Below are 19,347 nucleotides of genomic sequence, written 5' to 3'. Positions count from 1 at the left end.
TAATTAACGACCCTTCTGGCTGAACTATAAACTCGGGGAGAGTAGGGAGCTGTCGGTTCCACTCTCTGTCATATTCTTGGCACCTAGCATGTGGCCTGGATTTTTAAAAAATGTTTATTGAATGATGAATGAGAGAAAGAATGAATGATGAATGAAGATAAATTGACCCCATGTCTGGACTGCGCTAAGTGTTTTTAGGTTTCTGCCACAAACTTCAGCTTCAGACAAAGCAGATCCCCTAATCAATGTGTTAACTAATAAAACAATTATAAATTTATATAAAAACATCCAATGCCTGTTTTCTAACAACACGGTTCAAAGTATTCCGAAGTATTCTCTTCTCATTTGCATTCAGGGAGCAGGGCCATATAAAGAGAATTCCTGCCTGGTTTTTAAAACCAGAAATTGTTGCGGCTTCTCCACTGGAGTGCAGACATGGCAGAGAATATTAAAAATTTGGCTGGAGGAACAGAACCGTCGCCTGCTGCTCACAGTCAAGGAGGGTGCTGTGGTGTGGGGTCTATTTCATTTCAAAGGGGGAGAAGACCCCACTGGTAACTCTTTCATACCTGGGACCCTGCCCTTCTCTGCAAATTTGTCACAGGCCACTGCTCCAAGGCACTCAGTCACGCACCAGGAATCAAAGACCTTTCTGTCCCATTTGGCTGGGCCCTGTCACTTGCTGCAACTACACAAAGCCCTGGATTAGATCCGTCCTTTCTCTGGTTTTGTTTCTCGTCTTTTAGGGTAGCTTGCTCATTGCATTTACCCTGATCACATGGGGAGAGGAAGATTCACACACATAAGCCATCTCTTCCTCTTCTGGGTCCTCTGAAGCCGAATCATTTTTAAAGAACCAGGGACCATTTGAGGCTCGTTGGATTATCCCAAGTGCCAGAGCCTGTCCTTACTTTCGATACAAGGAACCACCTTCTACAAGGGCATTTAAAATCCACAGTTCCAGAGCTTTAGCCATCTTGGGAAAGGCCTTTGCTGGCAGCCTTGTGAGCATCTTTGCCTCTTGGTTTTTATTGAATTCCTTTTCATATTCTATCATAATGCTGGCAGACATTACAAAATTGAGGGCTATGGAAGAAGGATAATATTTTAGCACCTCATTCAGCCTGCAGTGAGTTAATAAGGGGCTCATAATGTGCTTTGAAATAATATACAAAGAGGCTAAAAAAAAAAGCAAAAACAAAAAACTTGTTGGATCACAGTAAGCAAGGAAACGGCATTGCCCTGAATGGTTAAGAGTGGTCCACACAAAAATGACAGATTAGTATCCGGATTTCATGTTTGCATCTACAAGGAAATGAAGTGGTACTGTGATGGAAAAACAGGCATTTGGAAAATTGTCCTCTTTTCTAAACCCTGGAGAAGAGAAGATAGTTGAAGAATATGGGTGTGAGAGGGGGAAAAAAAAACCCAAGCAGCTCTTCTAGCACTAACATTTGGGCACAAATCAGGCCCTGGCCAAGGAGCTTGGTTGGTTGGAACATCACCCCCATATGCCAAGGCTGCCAGGTCAATCCCTGGTCAGAGCACATACAAGCAGCAACCAGTGAATGAATAAATGAGTGGAACAACAAATCGACGTTTCTCTCCCTCAGTCTCACTCCCCCACTTCCCCTCTCTCTCTAAAATCAATCAACCAAAAAAAAAAAAAGAGGTTACAACACGTTGAAATTCAACATCTCCTTCTAGCTCAAAGACATTCTGGGAACAATGTCTTTGCCCTGACAGAAAAGCCAGAGCTCCCCAACTTCCCTCTCATGACCCCTAATCCTTTCTCACCCCCCTGTCCACCAAGGTTACTCTAAATCAGCGCTTCTCAATCTTTCCTGGGATCAAGGATCACGTGCGGATCTTGTCCAAATGCGGATTCTGACACATGGCGTGAAAGTCTGTACTCCTAACAAATCCCTGGCAACACTGACGCGGCTCTCTGGGTAAACATCCGCCTGTGAGAAACAGCATCTTGCAACGTTGGTGTCTCAGGTAATCACAGATGATTTAGACTGAAGTTACACCCATCCGCACTTAATGAGATGCATCATCGTTCTCCTGCTAACTGGTAAGCAGGCAGAAACAGTCAGCGGTTTACAGACTCTGTTTGATTTTCTCCAAGTCAAACCAGGCACTTCCAGAGCTGATTTAAGCATGGAAACTGGAGAGCCGTGAAGGGCCCTCTGGGAAACTTGGATTTGATAAACTAAAGCATGTGTCCTTAATCTTTTGGGGAGGTCTCCCATCCTTATAAGAATATCTTAAAAACTACACATCCTCCCCCCAGAAAGTGTTCGTATAGGCACACTGTTTTGTATATAATTATATCTATTCCTAGACTCTTTTGTTTTGCAGGCAATTTAAGAAATCTTGACCTAAGGGTACCCCAGGAGTTACAAACAAACACATACACACAAAAAAAATCTTTAAACTCTAATTGGGATATTGAACAGTTTTTAAAAGATAAAGTCGATGATCTGAAAAGCACCAATGTTCTAAGAAAATCTCAAAATTGTCCTTTTCTTGATCATGAGCTAAACAGAAAACAAGGCCTGTTTATAATTTGTTTAGGGCTTCACGACCTGGTGCTATGAAGACAGAAATACAAAGCTCCTTTTGGTTCCTGGGTCTATACAACATTCTGTACCTTCTTGCTTGACCCAATGTACTAGGTTGTATGGTGTATCCCCAAAATTCATGTCCTTCCCAGCACCTCGGAATATGACCTTCTTTGGAAACAGGGTGTTTGCAGATGTAGTCAGTGAAGGTCATGTCCAATGGGAACCGGTTCGGCCCTACACTCACTGTGAATGGTGTTCTTAGGAGGAGCAGGGAGGACGGGGAAGAGACGTGGAAGCAGAGGCACACAGTGGACAAGGCTGTTGACAATACAGGAAGAGACTGGAGGGGTGAGTCCACAAGCCCAGGAACCAAGGGTTTCTGGTAATACCACAAGCCAAGAGAAAGACAGGAAACTGATCGCCCACGGGGCCTTCAGAGAGAACACAGCATTGCTGGCACCCTGATTCTGGACTTCTAGCTTCCAGAACTGGAAGAGAATAAACTGATGTTGTTTCAGCCCCCCAGTCTGTGGTCATCTGAGAGAGCACCTACAGAAGACAGTCAACCCAGCCTCCCTTCTGGACCCCAGCAGCAGGGTAAGAGGCCCTGCACTTAGCTCCAGTCTCTAGTCCTCTGTGGGGTCTCGTCCCCTCGACAGCCTGTGAGGAGCAGAGTGTGAAGGAAACAATGCTGGGGGCCTTGAAAGCCAAGCTCAGGTGAGGTCATTTCTTCTGTAAAATTCATCCCTATCCAACCATCCTCAATAGCTTAAGTGCTTAGTTCCATAATTCATATTCTTTAATCTAGGCCTATTTAAATCCTGCCACACGTTGGTTTTTTTGCAGGAGGATTTTTGGGGTGTGCTTGCTGCCATACCTGTGAGAGGCAAGGAGAGAACTGGGTGGAGGAGGAAGTCGAATCACGATGCAATTGCAACACCGGCCCCAGCCAGCTGACTCCATAAAGAAAGAGCTCTAGAGCTGAATAGCCTTTCGGAGTTTGCCCAACTGAGGCTGGGAGGCCAAGCCGCTGCATCCCCCACCCCCAAGACCTGCCACTGGCTGCAGGCCACTCTCACGGAGGACCCACAGCTTTGGCAAGCCAGCTTCCATCAGCTACAGACAGTTTCCGGTGATGGATGCAGGGGTAGTGAGCGCCTGGGCCCTGCAGAGGGATCTAGAAGGTGGGCTGTAGCACCCCTGCCCCACATGTACGGTGGAAGCTTTTCTGTCTAATCATCATCTGTTATTACAGTGTGGCCACTTGAGATTCCACAGCTGGGCTGGAACCGTCTCACGCTGGGCAAGAATCCATCAGATGCTCCCAAATCAGGTATACGGTGACACGTCCACAAGGTCTCAGCACTGCGATCTCTTGCATTTCCCTCTCCCCGCCCCCCACATTTTCCAACCCCACCCTTCAACTCTCCACTCAGAATGGCTCCCACCCCATTTGGACCACGATGATTCTCCTTTTGTATTACTCACGAGAGGGCACCCACCTGAATGCCTGGAAACTGCCGTTCAGTCATTTGCTCACTTATTTATTCACCCACTTGTCAGTCACCACACATCTTTAACACCTACTTCCTATTAAACAAGGAATTGAAAATTAAAAACCGAATGAGGACATTGTAAAAGGCCTGCATGTCATGAGAAGGGGTTGGGTTTCATCTAGACACAATGAAGACATTTGGAAGGATTAGGAGCAGTTCTGAGGCTGGAGTAGGTTGGTGGCGGAAAGATGGATTGCTGCCGGACCCATATGCAAGGGGGCAGGTTGCAGGCAGGGAATTTAAACACTAGCTGACTCACCTACCCTCTGTCCTTCCTCTAAGACTAAGCCCCACTGGACCGCCCTGCAAGTGAGCGGCATTGCCAAGAAGCATGTCAACAGCCTTCTTGGGTGGGAGTTACTCACGTTACTCTCCGAAGCCACAAGCAGCCCATGGGGCCCAGTCACATGCCTTTGTATGTGCAAACACACCGTGTAGGTGACCCCAGACTGCGAGCGCTCAGTGTGAAGCACACAGCTGTCCACACAGGCTGGACGCCTCTAAGAAGTGTGCCCCCAAAGGATACATCATTCCGTTTTTGCTTTTCCCCTCAACAGCCTCAACAGCTTTGGACCAGTCTCTGATAGCTACAGTAAATCTCTCCACGGGTGGGACTTCCACATTCAGTACATATCATGGCCCTCAGTATATAACCTAGCAAAAGAGACTATATCCCGAAGAAACAAAAGCAGTAATTTTTTTTTAAATAGCCAACTATAGACTGGAAAATAGAAGAGAAAATATATTAATAATAATTATTTGAAGGTAATACCTTATGTTCTTTAATGCAGTTCCAACATAAATGTCACTGTAAGGAATGATATTTCATTTCAATACTAACAAATCAGGTACTTCATGTGCTGGGGGAGAAATGACTGGAACGACTTTAAAGCTGCGTTAACCAGACAAACTGCAAAAATATTTATATTCTTATGAAGGAAGGAAGGAATGCCTCTCGTGGGCGTATTTAAGTATCCTCCATCTTTGGGATAAATGGTAATGCTAAACAAAGAATGGAAAGATGACCTTACAATAATAACCTCAGGACTCAGCTGGGAGTCAGCTTCTCCGTGTACAAAAGCCATTTGCAATATGTTCAGGATGGAAATTTCTACACTGTTTTATAGCTCATAGACTTCACTATATTCCTCAAACAAAAATCACCAAAACACCCAACTGTGGGCCAGCTTCCCTCCTGGGGGGTTGCCCCTCCAAATGCAAAATTATTCAGCATCCTCTTGCTCACTCTCCGCAGTTCTGCTCAGTGACTCAACTGCATTTGGAAGGACCGAAAAACAAAGCCAAAGGGAGGGAGAAAACCAGTCCACTTGGAGAGGCATTTAGTATTGAGAATGGGACTGTTAAAGCAGAACAATGCCTAGCACTGGGAGGGCTTCCTTTAGCCAGTCCTTCTCCACGTAGAAAACTTCTCAGGGCAAATGCTGAGCTGAAGTCTGAAAGTCATCCCGTTGGGCAAGACTCGTTCAGTCTCTGTCCTTTCCAACAGCCAGTATGTACAGCGGATGGAAGACGAGAGTTGGTGAGGGCCTAGCCCTGTGAGTCACTCGGCTTTCAAACAACAGCCGCAAAAGACTTGGAGTTTCCAGCACATTTATTGTGAATGGCACTGATGCTTATGGGACTAGAAGCTGGAAGCCTGAACTGGAGCTTGGAGGAACAAAGTCCATGAAAGTCAGCAATCCAGTAAGTCTGTGATGGATACGTGGAGCTGTCTTTTAAACAAGTAGCTGGCCCCTTTCCACCAAGAGGTATACTGCTAGAGAGGCCCAAGTCTATAGCCTTAAGGTCTTGGAGATGCAATATTCCAGGCTTACTTTTTTTGCAATCCTATGGGTTTTAAATATCAAGAGAGTAAACAGATTCCTGATCATATGATCTCCAAGGACATTCATATACGCATCTCTGTTGGCCTTTACAAAATCCTTGTATAGTGCAGAGGAGAGGAATCTTTATTAGTATCTGCATTCGATATGGGAACCATCTACAGGTAAGTAGCTCACAGCCCTGCTGGGAGGTTGAAGAGTGAGGGATTTGGACACCCAATCCCACGCCCCTCCAATGATCTCCCTCTTCTTATTCTGCATCAACGCTAATGTGGGTAAGTAAGGATTAATACAGTTGAATGATTCCATCAAATGATTAACTAATAAAAAACAAATCTTTCAAGCAACTGGTTAGACTAACTGGCTACACAACACAATTAGTGGCTCAGAATGGGCGGTTCGGTAGCTCTGAGAGGGAAGCACCCTCTGGCCAGGTGGAAAGCCAGACTGTGTTCATCACCTGTCGCTCCCTGAGGCCCTTTGACAGCGAACAGATTGCCGCAAGCACAGGGCTGCGTCTGCGCTGAGAGTTTCCTGGCTGCTCCAGGACAGCACCAAAGCCAACACAGTGAGCTTTGAGGTGAGTGAGTTCCAGGTACTCTGGGGGCCGAATGAAGTCAGCAAGGAGCAGCCTGTCGGTTTGCCTAACAAATTTTTTAAAAGCCTATCATGCTGGCACTGGCACAACGTCCCTTGTTCACCTCCTCTCTCGGGGGAGGGGCCGAGCGGCTGGAACAGCCCGCTGCAGCAGTGCCCCGGCTGCCTGTGCAGTTCGCAGAGCTATGGAAGGAACATGACTTACACGAGCCCTCCACTGGACACTAGTGCATGCGTCCCAGAGCCACTCATGCTGGGGAGACACCCATCACGCACACGCTTCCCTGTGCCCTGGCGACAGGAGGCAGCAGGGAGCTGCCCACTGACAGGAGTACAGGAGACAGAGAGACACGGTCCTTAGATACGTCGACGACATCTACATGCTGACCTACGTCCTTCGTGGCGCACGGGGGACTAGTCAGTCTACTTGCTGTAAAACGTCGTCGTGCATGGAACAGCTCTGGGCGGCGGCTCCATAAAAGCTGGGGCGCGTGTCAGTGGGAGGCACCCTGCTGCTTGTGGCAAAGGCAGATGACTGACAGACAAAATCAGCAGGCGTGCCCGATCTGCTTCCAGGATCAACACAGACGGCACTGCCTGAGAAGGCAGCCAGTAAACTCGTTCTTCCGCAAGATCAGAGAGCAGGGCCAGACAGCTCCCCCTGCTGGGGTGCCACACTGCTGCACAGGAGGACTGGGTACCCCGCGGCCTCACCTACCTTGTAGGGGCCCTGGTTGCAGCCGCAGTAGCTGCTCTCCATGGTGTAGCTTCTGGACACCCCCACCTCTCTCCACACCACTACCCGGGCAGTGGAGGCTCGAGATTTCTCCACGACGAAGCTGCAGCTACTCATTGTGAAGGCTGGTGCTAGCTTATCAAGGATTTTGGGAAGAGTCTACAATTAAAAACAAAAACATCAAATTACCATGAACTGCAGGTGACTGGGGATATGCCATCACAAAAGCTGACTTCTGAATGTTTATTAAGCATCTCAATTCAGCAGACACTTAACGTGTGCTACCACAAGTCCGATACCCTAAGATATGAATGTCATTTTTAAATCATTTTAAAGGTGAGGTCACTGGGACCTAAAAGGGCTAGAAATAAACAGCTACCAAGTGGCCTTGCCAACTCCAGAGACTACAGTGTTTCAGCCTTGTCTTTCTGCATCGCTGTGGACAAGTGCTACAAATACACGTTCAGCCTCATACGCGGCAGCCTTGGGCCCAGTGGAAAGCCGCAGACTTCACAGGGCCCTGACGTTCACAGCCTCACCATGTCCTAGCTCTAAGGGCCGGACTAAGAACTGTGCACTTATCTCAGCCATGTGGGCTCTTGACGACTCTTGAACAGAACACTTGTTTCCTGAGAGAGTGCAACTGCCAGAACGAACTCTTCAGTTTCATCCTCTGGTCCATAAATCTCAAGCTGGAACAATTATAAAACTCCTAAAAATCCATTACTCTTTGCATTCATATATACCACTTGTTTTTCCTCCCTAGGATAGAAGGCTTTGGGTGAGACCACTAAATCTCCATTTAGAAGGCATCTGGCCTGGCTGGGTGGCTCAGTTGGTTAGAGCATCATCCCGAAGTTTACAGGTTCAATCTCTGGTCAGGGCACATGTAAGAAGCAACCATTAAATGCATAAATAAATTCAACAACAAATCAATGTTTCTCTTCCCCTTCCTCTCTGTCTCTCCCCCCTCCTTCCTCTCTCTCTCTCTCAAATAATTTTTAAAAAGACATCTGTACCCCCTTGCCACTCCCAGAACAACAGAGAGGGGTTGCAACCAGCAGACCTCCCCTCCCGCCCAGGGGGAAGACTCTGAGTTCACACACTAAGACCTTGGGTCAGCACAAGTCCTGCACAGAGACAGCCCAAAACGCCCGCGACAGGAACAAGAAGGGTTCTCGCACGTCAGTGGTGACAGGATTGCCACAAACCAGCACACATGGTAAAGTTACGTACATTAGATAATAAGCAGCAAAACTTCAGGCTTTTGGACAAATCGCAGACAGAAGGTAGAGGGGGAGAACATACTGATGACCATATAAATTAAGGCATTTTTTTTTAAAGAAATGGAGTTTTGTTCATTTCTAGGACATTGAGCAAAGCTCTTAATATCTCTGGTTCTTCCTGTCCTCATGCTTGAAAGAAGCATGTTAATTATATTGATATAAAAATGAATATAATTGTTAATCACAGTAATATAAAGGTTAATATAATTGTTAATTATATCAATGTAAAGATTAATGCAATTGTTAATTATAGTGTAAATTACAAATGACAGATAAGTACACATTAACATAATCACTACCAGAGTTCCCCGTGATCTCTAAGCTCCCACCCCTCCAGACCCACAGCGTCATCTGAACAAGGGGAATGAGACATTAACACCCTCATCTGAGCCCCTCAGCTGCCTCTGCATTGACTTCTTTTGTCCACTCTTGTCCCCCTCTCGTGTGATCCCCCTGCCCCAGTTCCCCTTCAAAATGCTCATCGCAACTACCGTTCAATTATTGTTTATGTAACTGCGTGTCTGTTTTCTACTCGCAGCCTAGAAGCTCCACGAGGGCAGGTCTTTGCCTTGTTCACACGAAATCTCTGCACGTGAAGCCACGCTGCCCACGGAAGGTACGTCCAGACCCTGAGGGGACTGGTTAATAGACGTAAATAAACTATTCATAGATACTGCCTCTTTGTGATGGCATGGGTGGCCTGGATGGAGACTGTTGCGCTAAGTGAAATAGGCTAGTCAGAAAAAGACAAATACCATGTGACAAATACCAATATATTATTATTTGTAATTATTATATACATATCCCAAGAAAAACTCACTTCTCCTTGTGGCTCTTTTTCCATTTCTAAAAGTAGCCTTCAGAAAACGTGTTAAAGACTGCTCAAGGGGCAGACGGCTGGAACTACGACCCAGAACTCCACCTAGACACTCAATATCACGCATCCTAGAACAGGGGTCACGGGGTCTGACTGGTCAGGGGCAAGAGTCCAGGTCCCCCAGGTACCTGCCGAGTGACTCCAGAGAAACTCCTTGGCCTCCCTGAGCCATAGGGCCCCTCACCTGTAAAATGGGAGAATTCGCACCTCCCTGTTAGGGTTCTTACAAGGAATAAATAAGAGGACGCATATCTAGGGCATGACACGGACGAGGCCCTGAGAACGAACCTTCTGCATCCCAAGGGACCCCGAATCCCATTTGTCCAATGCAGCGGAATCAGGCGCAGCCATAACAGGTGGGGGAAGGATGCTGATTCAGTAATTCTGGTTTCAAGGCACCTTGTAGAAGCCTGAATGGCCTTTTAATTCATCTGCTTTTTGCAGACTCTTGTCAGCCCTGTCTGCTTTCCCATATTCAGGAAAGATGACTGTGGCTACAGTTTTGAAATTGTGTAAGTATTAAAATCATGTAAGGTAAATCTTTATTCTTCTTTGTAAAATCTCTTTGGCAATTCTAATTCTTTTGCCTTTTCACATAATATCAACAAAAGTGCCTGCTGAGATTTTGATAGAAATTGTATTCAATCTATGGAAGAATTCACTAAGAATGACCACATTTAAAACATTGAGTCTTCCAACCCACAAACTTGGTATAGTTCTCTACATATTTAGGTCTCTTTTAATTCCTCCCAACAATGTTTTGTAGGTTGCAGTGTATTTTTGTTTATTTCTAATTGACTTAATCTTTTCAATATTATGACAAACAGATTTTTTTGGTCTTAATTTCATTTCTGGATTGTTCATTGCTAGTACACAAATAAAATCAAGTTTTATATTGACCTTGCTAAACTGGCTTTTTATTTCTAGCAGTTTATTTTCTAGATCACTAAGAATGTCCTAAATAAAATACTATATCATCTGTGAATAAAGACAGTTCTGCTCTTTTTCCCAATCTTTCTCTCTTTAATATTTTCTGTGTATTATTGAACTAGCTAGAGTATCCAGGAAAATGAACAGAAATGGTAAAAGCATTCTTGCCTTGCTCCTGATCTTATGTGGAAAACATTCAGTCTAGGAGACATTTCTAGATGCTGAATTCCAGGCTGAAGAATTCCCTTTCTGTTCCTAGTCTGTTGTGAGATTTTAATTTGAATGAACATTTAACTCTGTCAAATGCTTTTTGTAATCTACTGAGATAATGATGTAGTTCTTTCCACTTGTTTATTCACAAGGAGTAGAGAGCATTTGACTTTTTATATTAACATAATCTTACATTCACAACATACACCCCGCTCTGTCACAGTGGGTAATGATTTCTGTATGCTGCTGGGCTGACTTGCTAATACTTTGTAAAGGATTTTTGGATAGCTGTTTGTGAGAGATATTGGCTTTATTTTCTTGTGATACCTTTTCTGGCTTTAATATCAGAGTAATTCAGGACTCTGAAAATGAGTTGGGAAGTGTTCCTATGTTTTTTTTGAAAGAATTTCTTTACAATCAATATTAGTTATTTCTTTACGATTTTGATAGAATCCACTGCCAACTCATTTGGCCACATTGTATCTGCAAGAAGATTTTAATTACTGATATAATTCATTCATCATACGAAAAATGGGTTGTACTGGATATTAGGTCTTCCTGAGTCAGTTTTGGTAACGTGTATCTTCAGAACCTATCCATTTGTTGGCATAGACGTTGTTAACAGTATTCTTTTAGATTTTGGAAGGTCGGTAGCAATGTCCCCTTTCATTCCTAATTTTGGCAACTTGTGTCTTCTTTCTTTTCTTAAAAATAGATTAACTAAAGTGTTACCACTTTTGTTAACCACTTCAAGAAGCCAAACTTGGATTCATGGATTCTCTATAGTCTGGACATTTCCTATGTTACAGATATAGTTTGGGTTTTTTTTTCTTTCTTTCCATCAAGATAGGCACTTCCGACTCACCCTGTAGCTGACATCTTCCAAGACAGCAGATGCGCCCACGGCAGACTGCGCCTGCCACAAGGTCTCCTTGATGCTGCAGCCATAGACGAACACGTTCTTCTTTTGGGAGTGGCCGTGGAAGTCACAGAAGACCTACAAAAGCCAAACAAAGAGAACAGTCAATCCAAGTCACATCTACTGATTTCTTGTGAGTTTCAAATGTCACCTTCTCAGGTAGCTAGTGTTCACCAAGCAGTATCAACCACAGTGGCATCATTTGCGACTCTGGTTAAGAGGTGTGTTGGTCAAGTTATCAGGGAAAAGGTTAGATCAGAAGGGGTTTAGGATTGAACAGGATGTGAGGAAATATACTTGTGACAGGAGAAGAAACAAGGTTAAAACTAGAAGAGGATATAGAAACAAAAGCTTTTTTAAACAAGATCTTATTTATTTACTTTGAGAGAGAGAGAATGAAAAACATCGATGTGAGAGAGAAACATCGATTGGGTGCCTCTTGTACGCGCCCCAACCTGGGACCAAACCTGCCACCCAGGCATGTGCCCTGACTGGGAACTGTGAATCAGTGACCTTTCGCTTTGCAGGATGACACCCAACCAACTGAGCCACACCTGTCAGGGTGGGCCAAAAGCTTTTCTTAAAAATGAGCATTTTAAATAATTTTAAAAGTCCACAGGAAGTATGCATTTAAAATCTCTAGAATGTTTATTCCTATTAATGAAGCCAGCCAAGTGTAGTGTTATGTTCTGCCCTTACTGACAGTTTAACACCCCTAGAATTCATTCCAATACGTGTTGCTCAGGTTTCTGATGATATATATATTAGCAAAGTCTTGCAATCTCTTTGGTGTGCAAGCTATGTCCTGCAGAGTCAGAGTGTATTCTTATCTTCCAGGATCATACTTGTCTTTGATCCTACTTATAAGATCTGGGGGCACATACAGTAATTCTGACAAATCTAAAAATAAAAGCAAAAGAGCATCCTCTTTCAAGGCGTTTGCCCGAGTGAGTCTGCCACAGGGTGTTTAAGCGAAGGATGACCGGTCTCCTCAGTGAGTCACTGCTAAGTGAGGCTCGGATGACCCGGGCTTCCAGGTCATCAGTTCCATTTGCACATGATCACACACCCCCATTCCAAGTTCCAGATCTCGTTATTTGCAAGTCGGTTCCTAATGTTCCTGTGAGACACTGCAATTGTCAGTTTAATTCAGAAACCCACACAGATACTTTTTGTTTGATTCTCAGCAATACCAGGCCCTATGATTAAGGGAAATCGGATATTACTTTATGGCTGTCACATTCTTTCATTCTCAAACAATACATTGAGTTGAAAGTTTAAGAAAATCCAATCTTGTCATTTTCTTCCTGTAACCACTCAAATGAATTAAAAAATCTAAGGGCTTATAGTCCTCATTATTGCCATAATGATCAGTTGTAGTAGCCACTGGACGCCCGAGGCACTTGCTGAGTTGACACTTCGTTAAAATCAGCCATGGATGGCTGCTTAATTAATTGTGATATCATCACATGACATGCATTACCAGCACCCCATTTGCCAGTAGTCAGCGCTGATCCCCAGAACATGATCAAACTCACGACCCAATCCCATCTTTCTAAATACATCAACAGAAGAGAGAGGTGACCCAGTTTTTAAATAGGTAGAAGAACTGGAATCGACATTTCACAAAAGAGAATGTCCAAATGGCTATCAAGCAAATGAAAATGGACAACTCAACCTCATTAACATCAAGGAAATATAATGTAAACACCATGATGTACTGCCACTGCCTCTCACAGGACTGATAAGATCACAGAGGCAGACAACACCAAATGCTGACCAGGACGGGCAGGAAGGGGAGCTCCTGGACCCAGCTTATGGGACTATCTGCTGGTACCACTTTTCTGCAGAACAAATTGGGAGTATCTTCACATGCTGAATAAATACATTTTCTCGAACCCTGCCAACAGAAATGTGTACATTGGGCCCCAGATTGTTAAGAATGTACCTAGAAGCACCACTGTTATTAGCCTAAGACCGTAAACAGTAGGATGCATTAGCTAATTGTGGCATCATGATTCAACAGAACACTCTCCAGCACTGTAAATAAAAGAACAAGCTAGACAGAAAAGAGTAGATTACACAATTTCCTCCATGAGATGTTCAAAAGTAGGCAAAATGAATATGGTGACAGAAATTAGGGGCGCAATGTTTTGGGGGGCTAGTATTGCCTGGTGTCTCTGGGCAGCTGGTAGTGTTCTTTTTCTAAATTTGGTTGGAGATTACATGGCGGGTTCATTTCCCAGGACTGCCGAGCTGTGCGGCTGTGATCTGCGTATCTGAAAGGAACATATGCTACAACACATCGGTGAGTTTCGCGTAGAGTGAAGTCCTAGTGTTTTAATGAGGTACTTCCTCACATTTGTTCCTCAGTCTCTACAAGTGTAGTCTTTGAGCAGTAAGTTAAGGGCAGGGGTGCTTGTCAAAGGTACTGACTATACAGAACTGAGGACCGGCGGTAGCAGAGCAAACCCATTAGAGTGGCAATCAGAAGCCGCAAAAAGAACAGAATGCGCAGGAATAGAACCACTGAAGTGGGAGTAAACGGAATGTCCTACAATTAGGTTCAAGGAGTGGCACAGTGAAGGGCAGAGACGTGGAACTGAGAAGTAGATTTGGCACGAGAGATCTGAAGGTTTTTGATGGCAGTCTGTTCAGAATGAATCAGTGGCCATAGAGGTCAAAAATTAATCTGATTAACCCAATCACAAACTGCCTCTGCAGAAGTAAAGTGGCTACATAGTAAGAGAGCAATCAGTCCAATGCACCTCATACCGGTGAATTTATGTCCAACACAGTGTTTCCCATTTATGAGTGTGGCATTTAAAAACAAACTAGGACATCTCAGTACGGAGGAACCAGAAAGCCAAGAGAAGAAAGAGTGTCTGTAAGCCAAGAACAGCTGCTGATACTTGATGATCCTAGGGATGCTTATCCTAGGAAAAAAGAGGGCTCTAGGAACCCTGACAGCATTCCCTCCAAATTCCCAAATTCCTGCCATTTGGAACATGTAAATGTAGTTGCTACCATCTCAAAGAGCAGAGGAAGAACAAGAAAGGGGATAATAGGGACATCGATTCCAGCTCCATATTAAATTCAAGAGCTGTTGAATATCTGCTACTGGCCAGAAGTAACTTTCTATCGTTATTGCTGTCTTGCAATGCTGTGCCACACTTTAAAACACTTTCGTTTCCGGAACTGTCTCAGCACAAGCCAGCTGAATCGCCCTCCGTGATGCTGTTGGCAGAGCAGTCAGACTTAGACGAGGCGGGGCCTACTTTCTGGCGTTGGGTAAAGTCCTGCAGCTCCTTCATTAACCAGGAAGCTGTTGGCAGCAGGCATGGAGCCCAGGACAGCGCGGGTGCATGCGCGGAGTCGTTAAATACACACACGTAAGAGGAAAATGAAAGGACAAGTGAGTGGCAGGCGAAGACCAGGTCTTTGAGGGCAAACTGGGACCCACAAGCTCCATTGCCCTGCTGGGGAACTAACACGAGTAGGAAGCCTTCACGGGCGTCAGGGCCGATTTCCGCAGTCACTGTGGTTGCAAACAGGAACACTGGCTTGATCAGAAGGGAGCAGGTTGGTGTTTGGACATACAAATACCTGTGAGATGAGGGTTTTAAGGACTAACAGACTTGAAATTGTTCTATTTACCTCTCTACCCGCTTTCTCTTAATTGTCATTAGTAGTGAACTACTGTTACATTTGGGGGGATTTCTTAATTACATTATAAATTCTCCATGAGCAGGAAAGGATTTTTCAAGCATATTTTCTCTTCAGTGAAAAAATGAACATAGTTTATGGGGTATTAATTCATAGTTTTAAGTCAAAATCATATGAGAAAATAAGTCTCCCCAGCTTCCTAGTACCACTGCGTTGCAGGTGTTGGGGCTGAAATGGTATGTGGAGTTGGGAGGAGGGAGCTGGTCCAGTGACAAGTCAAACCACACCGAGGACAAATGATGCAAGGGCAGACACAGTGAACAAGCAGAATGAACTGTTCTATAAAGGGTGGGGAAACGTGTGGGGAAAAGCAGAAAACAGGAAATGTGGCCACGGAAAGAGAAACAAGAGAGACGGAAAGGACTATCTGGGATTTTGGTACTTCCCAGTGTCTGTAAACCCTTCTGGAATTACTTCCTTTAAAACTCTGCATCTTACTACTTGGAAAACTTGAGTGGGATTCTGTTCTTTCCAATAAATACATCCCCAGGCCACTGCGTCTCCAACTGTCTATGCACTAGAATATCCCAAGGAGACTTTAAAAATATCCATGCCTGGAGCCCACCTCCGGAGATTTTAGTTTAATTGGTCTGCAGTCACACCAGGACTGTGGGACTTTAAGCCGTTTTCCAGGTGATTCTAACATACAGCCTGGGCTGAGAACCACTCTTCTGATCTGGAGTCTAGATCAGTGGGTCTCATGTGTGATCACCCGTCAGAGTAAGTTGTCAGAATACGTTGGAGGACTTGTTAAAGTACGGATGAGTGAGCTACTCCCCCAAATTCTGCGAACTGGGTAAGTCTGGGTTAGGCCTGGGAATGTGAACTTCGGACAATCCCCAGGGGTGAGGATGCCCCTGGTCCCACAACCGTGCTCTGAAAGCCTCTAGTCTAGAGGAACCAAGGAAATGACTGTTTGAGGATTAATCCTCTACCATCTGGAAGTCTCCACCCACCTGCCTCTCTTACCTCTGTTTCTCTCGGTGAATTTAGCAACTACCATTCATAGGAAAAGTGTGCAAACAAATTAAGGCTGTGTCTTAGCAACAGATTTCTCAATAAAGCCAGAAGCTACACCAATGTAGTGACAGGTGCTCCTTGAATGCTGAACTCAAATGGATAAAAAGAGTTTTATTTTTTTCCCTGATCCTTACAGACTCTGAAAGCTGAGGTGAATGACAAATTACAGACCCAGTCACCTGTAAGAATGATCGTGGCTTTGCCCAGGCAGTTCTGGTGGCCCCTTGAGGATTTGAAATACAGGGGGTGAGACATTGTTCTGCTTGTTGCTCAAATGATATCCCTAAAAATAAATGCCTGTTAATTATATAAAACATGTGTTCCTCTGAATTGTAGGAGGCAATTACAAGACAGATTATCAAGTTATTTCAGTTGAGAAAGCTTTTTCTTTCCTGTTGGAAGATGTAACACGTATTTCCTTTCCGTAAAATTCTGTGCCAGGTGAGTAGAAAGTGAGCCCAGTTGTGGCAGTTCAATAGCCACAGGTTATAACCCATGATCTTCTGTTGCTTATTCATGAATTGGTTGAACAAATATTTGTTGTCTCCCTGCTGTGTGGCAGGGAAAATTAAAACTTTAATACAACATAGTATTGCCCTTAATAACAATGGTAACAATAGCTATTTTACTGAAGGTACTTCAGATAGTGTGCTAAAAACTGTCTATAGATGATCTCATAATGAAGTAGGTGCTACACTTACCCCCATTTTATAGCCGAGAAAACTGAATTTCAGATAAAATTAGTCATTTGCTCAGGCTTACCCAAGTTTGCACTGCTATTAAGCATCTACGTACATATTTGAACCCCAGTTTGTGCTAATCCAGAGTCCTTGTTTTGAAACATCTGTCATTTCTATTTGCCTCTTTCAGTAGCTGTTTTGTTGGGATTGATCCCAAGTCAAGAAGAAATCGTTTTTGTGTCGAGAGAGGAGTGGAGGTAGAGGTAAGGTCAGGGTTGTCTGGGAGATCGGTAAGAGCAGGTCACAGGAGTCTAAGAGCTTCATTCGCAATGCTCTCCATGTAAGTGGCAACTTGAAGGCCTGTGATGCCCTGGTCCCGGTGCTCCCTGGGGGGCTGTCCCAAGACGAGTGCCGCTGAGGGAGAACTATCCAAGAACGCAGAAAACAGAGGAAGAGACGGCTCTGGATCGGAGGATTGCAACCACTCAGCATTAAGACAATCAAGTGAAAGGAACATGAATCTTACTTAGGTGCCTGCAGAAGTGGGCAGTGGGCAGATCACTAACGCACTAACACATTTTCCTGAAGGTGGTGAAGGAGCCATTAAACTGTTCAAGCAAGGAGAGGCAACAGGACTGGACCACGGGAATGGGGGTGGGAGTGGGGGGTGAAAACAGATTGAAGGGACTGAGGCCAGGCATGAGAGAGGACCAGGAGCTTGCTTAAGGCAGCAGATGTAAGTATAAAAAGAACAGACGTTTGGTGAGGGAGTAAGGAAGTAAAATCTCTAAGAGTTGGAGACTAAATAGAGGAAGAGGTTACGTATAATGCCTGGATTTCCTGATCACATGAATACACAATATGATGGTGCTTTTCCCCAAGGCAAGGAACATAGGAAGAGATGCAGATTTAAAAGCTTTGTTTAAGTTTCACTTTCTTTGAGCTGGAGTGGTTAGACTGGATCTCGTTCACCCTGGGCTACATGGATTCCCGTGTCTATTTCGTCCTCAGTGAATTGTGTGGTGTGGATTGGATTGAAATCAGGCTCTTCACATCTCCCTACTACCTTTTCCAATGAATTCTTGTCTGAACCAAATCGAAGGTTAATTTAATTCATGCAAACGTGTGTTTCCATCCCTTCTTGCTCAGCAAAGAGGCTCTTCACGGCCACATTACTATTCTCCTCATATGCCTTCCCTTTCTTGCCCCTCCATTCCTTGGTCTCATCTCAGTTCCTCTGTAAACTAATTGGGCCCCTTGTTCATGAGGTTACGCCCCCCCATCTCAAACACACCTCCCCTGGCCAGTCCTGCTCCCCACAGCTCACCCATCCCTGTGTTTATGGCTCAGCTTTCCAGCCTGAAGCTGCTGTGCTTTCCATTCCTGACATCTGGGTCTTGTTCCTGCTTCTCAGCAGTGAGACCGCTGCATTATTTATACCACCGCCACAGGAAAGTGAAGGCGAGGCTGGAGCCGGGAAGAGGCACATTCTGGGGGACGTGCTGGAAACCCAAAACAGCAACACTTCCAATTACACGGACCAGGGCTCACGAAAGCCCTGGAGATTCCCGCTTGTGTACAATATTTTGCAGCCGGCATTCGGCCCAAGCTCCTGAGTGGAGCAAATAAACATCTCTATGAAGGGAATGGTATTAACAGCATATTCAATTATTCTCTAAGAGCCCTGTTCACGAGACTTATTTCCCAGTCACGGCTGAGGTTAGCCACAGGGGCAGGTGCAGAATGGATTCCTGTAACTACCTGAAAGGGGAGTGTGTGCTCTGCTCCCTTTCCTAATGTGAGAGACTTCCATGTAAATTGGGCCATTGTGGGCCAAAGTTCCACCCTGGCTCTAGAGAAGCAGCCTTTGCTTACAAGGAAATTTTGACCCCTTCCTATGGCTAGCTGGAGTGAAAATTTCCACATTAAACTCAGTGGAGTGTGTGACTAACCACAGTGGGAACCTCTATTATGTTAGGAAATATTGGAGAAGTTCAAAATCTGCCATCTCAATGTTATGTATTATGATGTCCTTCTTCCCAAAATATTTCAATTACAGTGAAAGTACCCATGTATCCCTGGCTGGGGGGTGGGGGGCTCAGTTGGTTGGAGTATTGTCCCATACAGCAAAGGACTGTGGGTTTGACTCACTCAGGGCACACGCCTAGGTTGTGGGTTTGATACCAAGTCAGGGAGCATACAGGAATCAACTGATAGATGGTTTTCTCTCACATGTCTCTGTCTGCCTCTCTCCCCCTCTCCCTCTCCCTCTCTCATTCTCTCTCCATCCCTCCCTCTCTAAAATCAATGAGCATGTCCTTGGGCAAAGATTTAAAAAGAGAGTGAAGAAAAATAAGGTGCAGAGAAAATAAATGCTGCGTTTGAAAACCTTGGAG

The 19,347-nt window shown here is 44.8% G+C and overlaps 1 protein-coding gene across 1 annotated transcript in view; it reads right to left on the bottom strand.

Moving 5' to 3' along the window:
- The window catches only part of AGBL1 (AGBL carboxypeptidase 1), a 470,051-nt gene that overhangs the window by 196,132 nt on the left and 254,572 nt on the right, over window positions 1–19,347 (bottom strand). Inside the window, exons 20-21 of the mRNA XM_045196586.2 lie at window positions 11,472–11,603; window positions 7,286–7,462 (exon numbers count right to left, since the gene is read on the bottom strand). Of these exons, the coding sequence (XP_045052521.2) occupies window positions 7,286–7,462; window positions 11,472–11,603 (309 nt within the window). The remainder of the gene's footprint in view (window positions 1–7,285; window positions 7,463–11,471; window positions 11,604–19,347) is intronic.

This window comes from Desmodus rotundus, chromosome 10 (assembly GCF_022682495.2).
Source record: "Desmodus rotundus isolate HL8 chromosome 10, HLdesRot8A.1, whole genome shotgun sequence".
NCBI lineage: Eukaryota > Metazoa > Chordata > Mammalia > Chiroptera > Phyllostomidae > Desmodus > Desmodus rotundus.
This window is presented reverse-complemented; position numbering and strand designations above follow the sequence as displayed.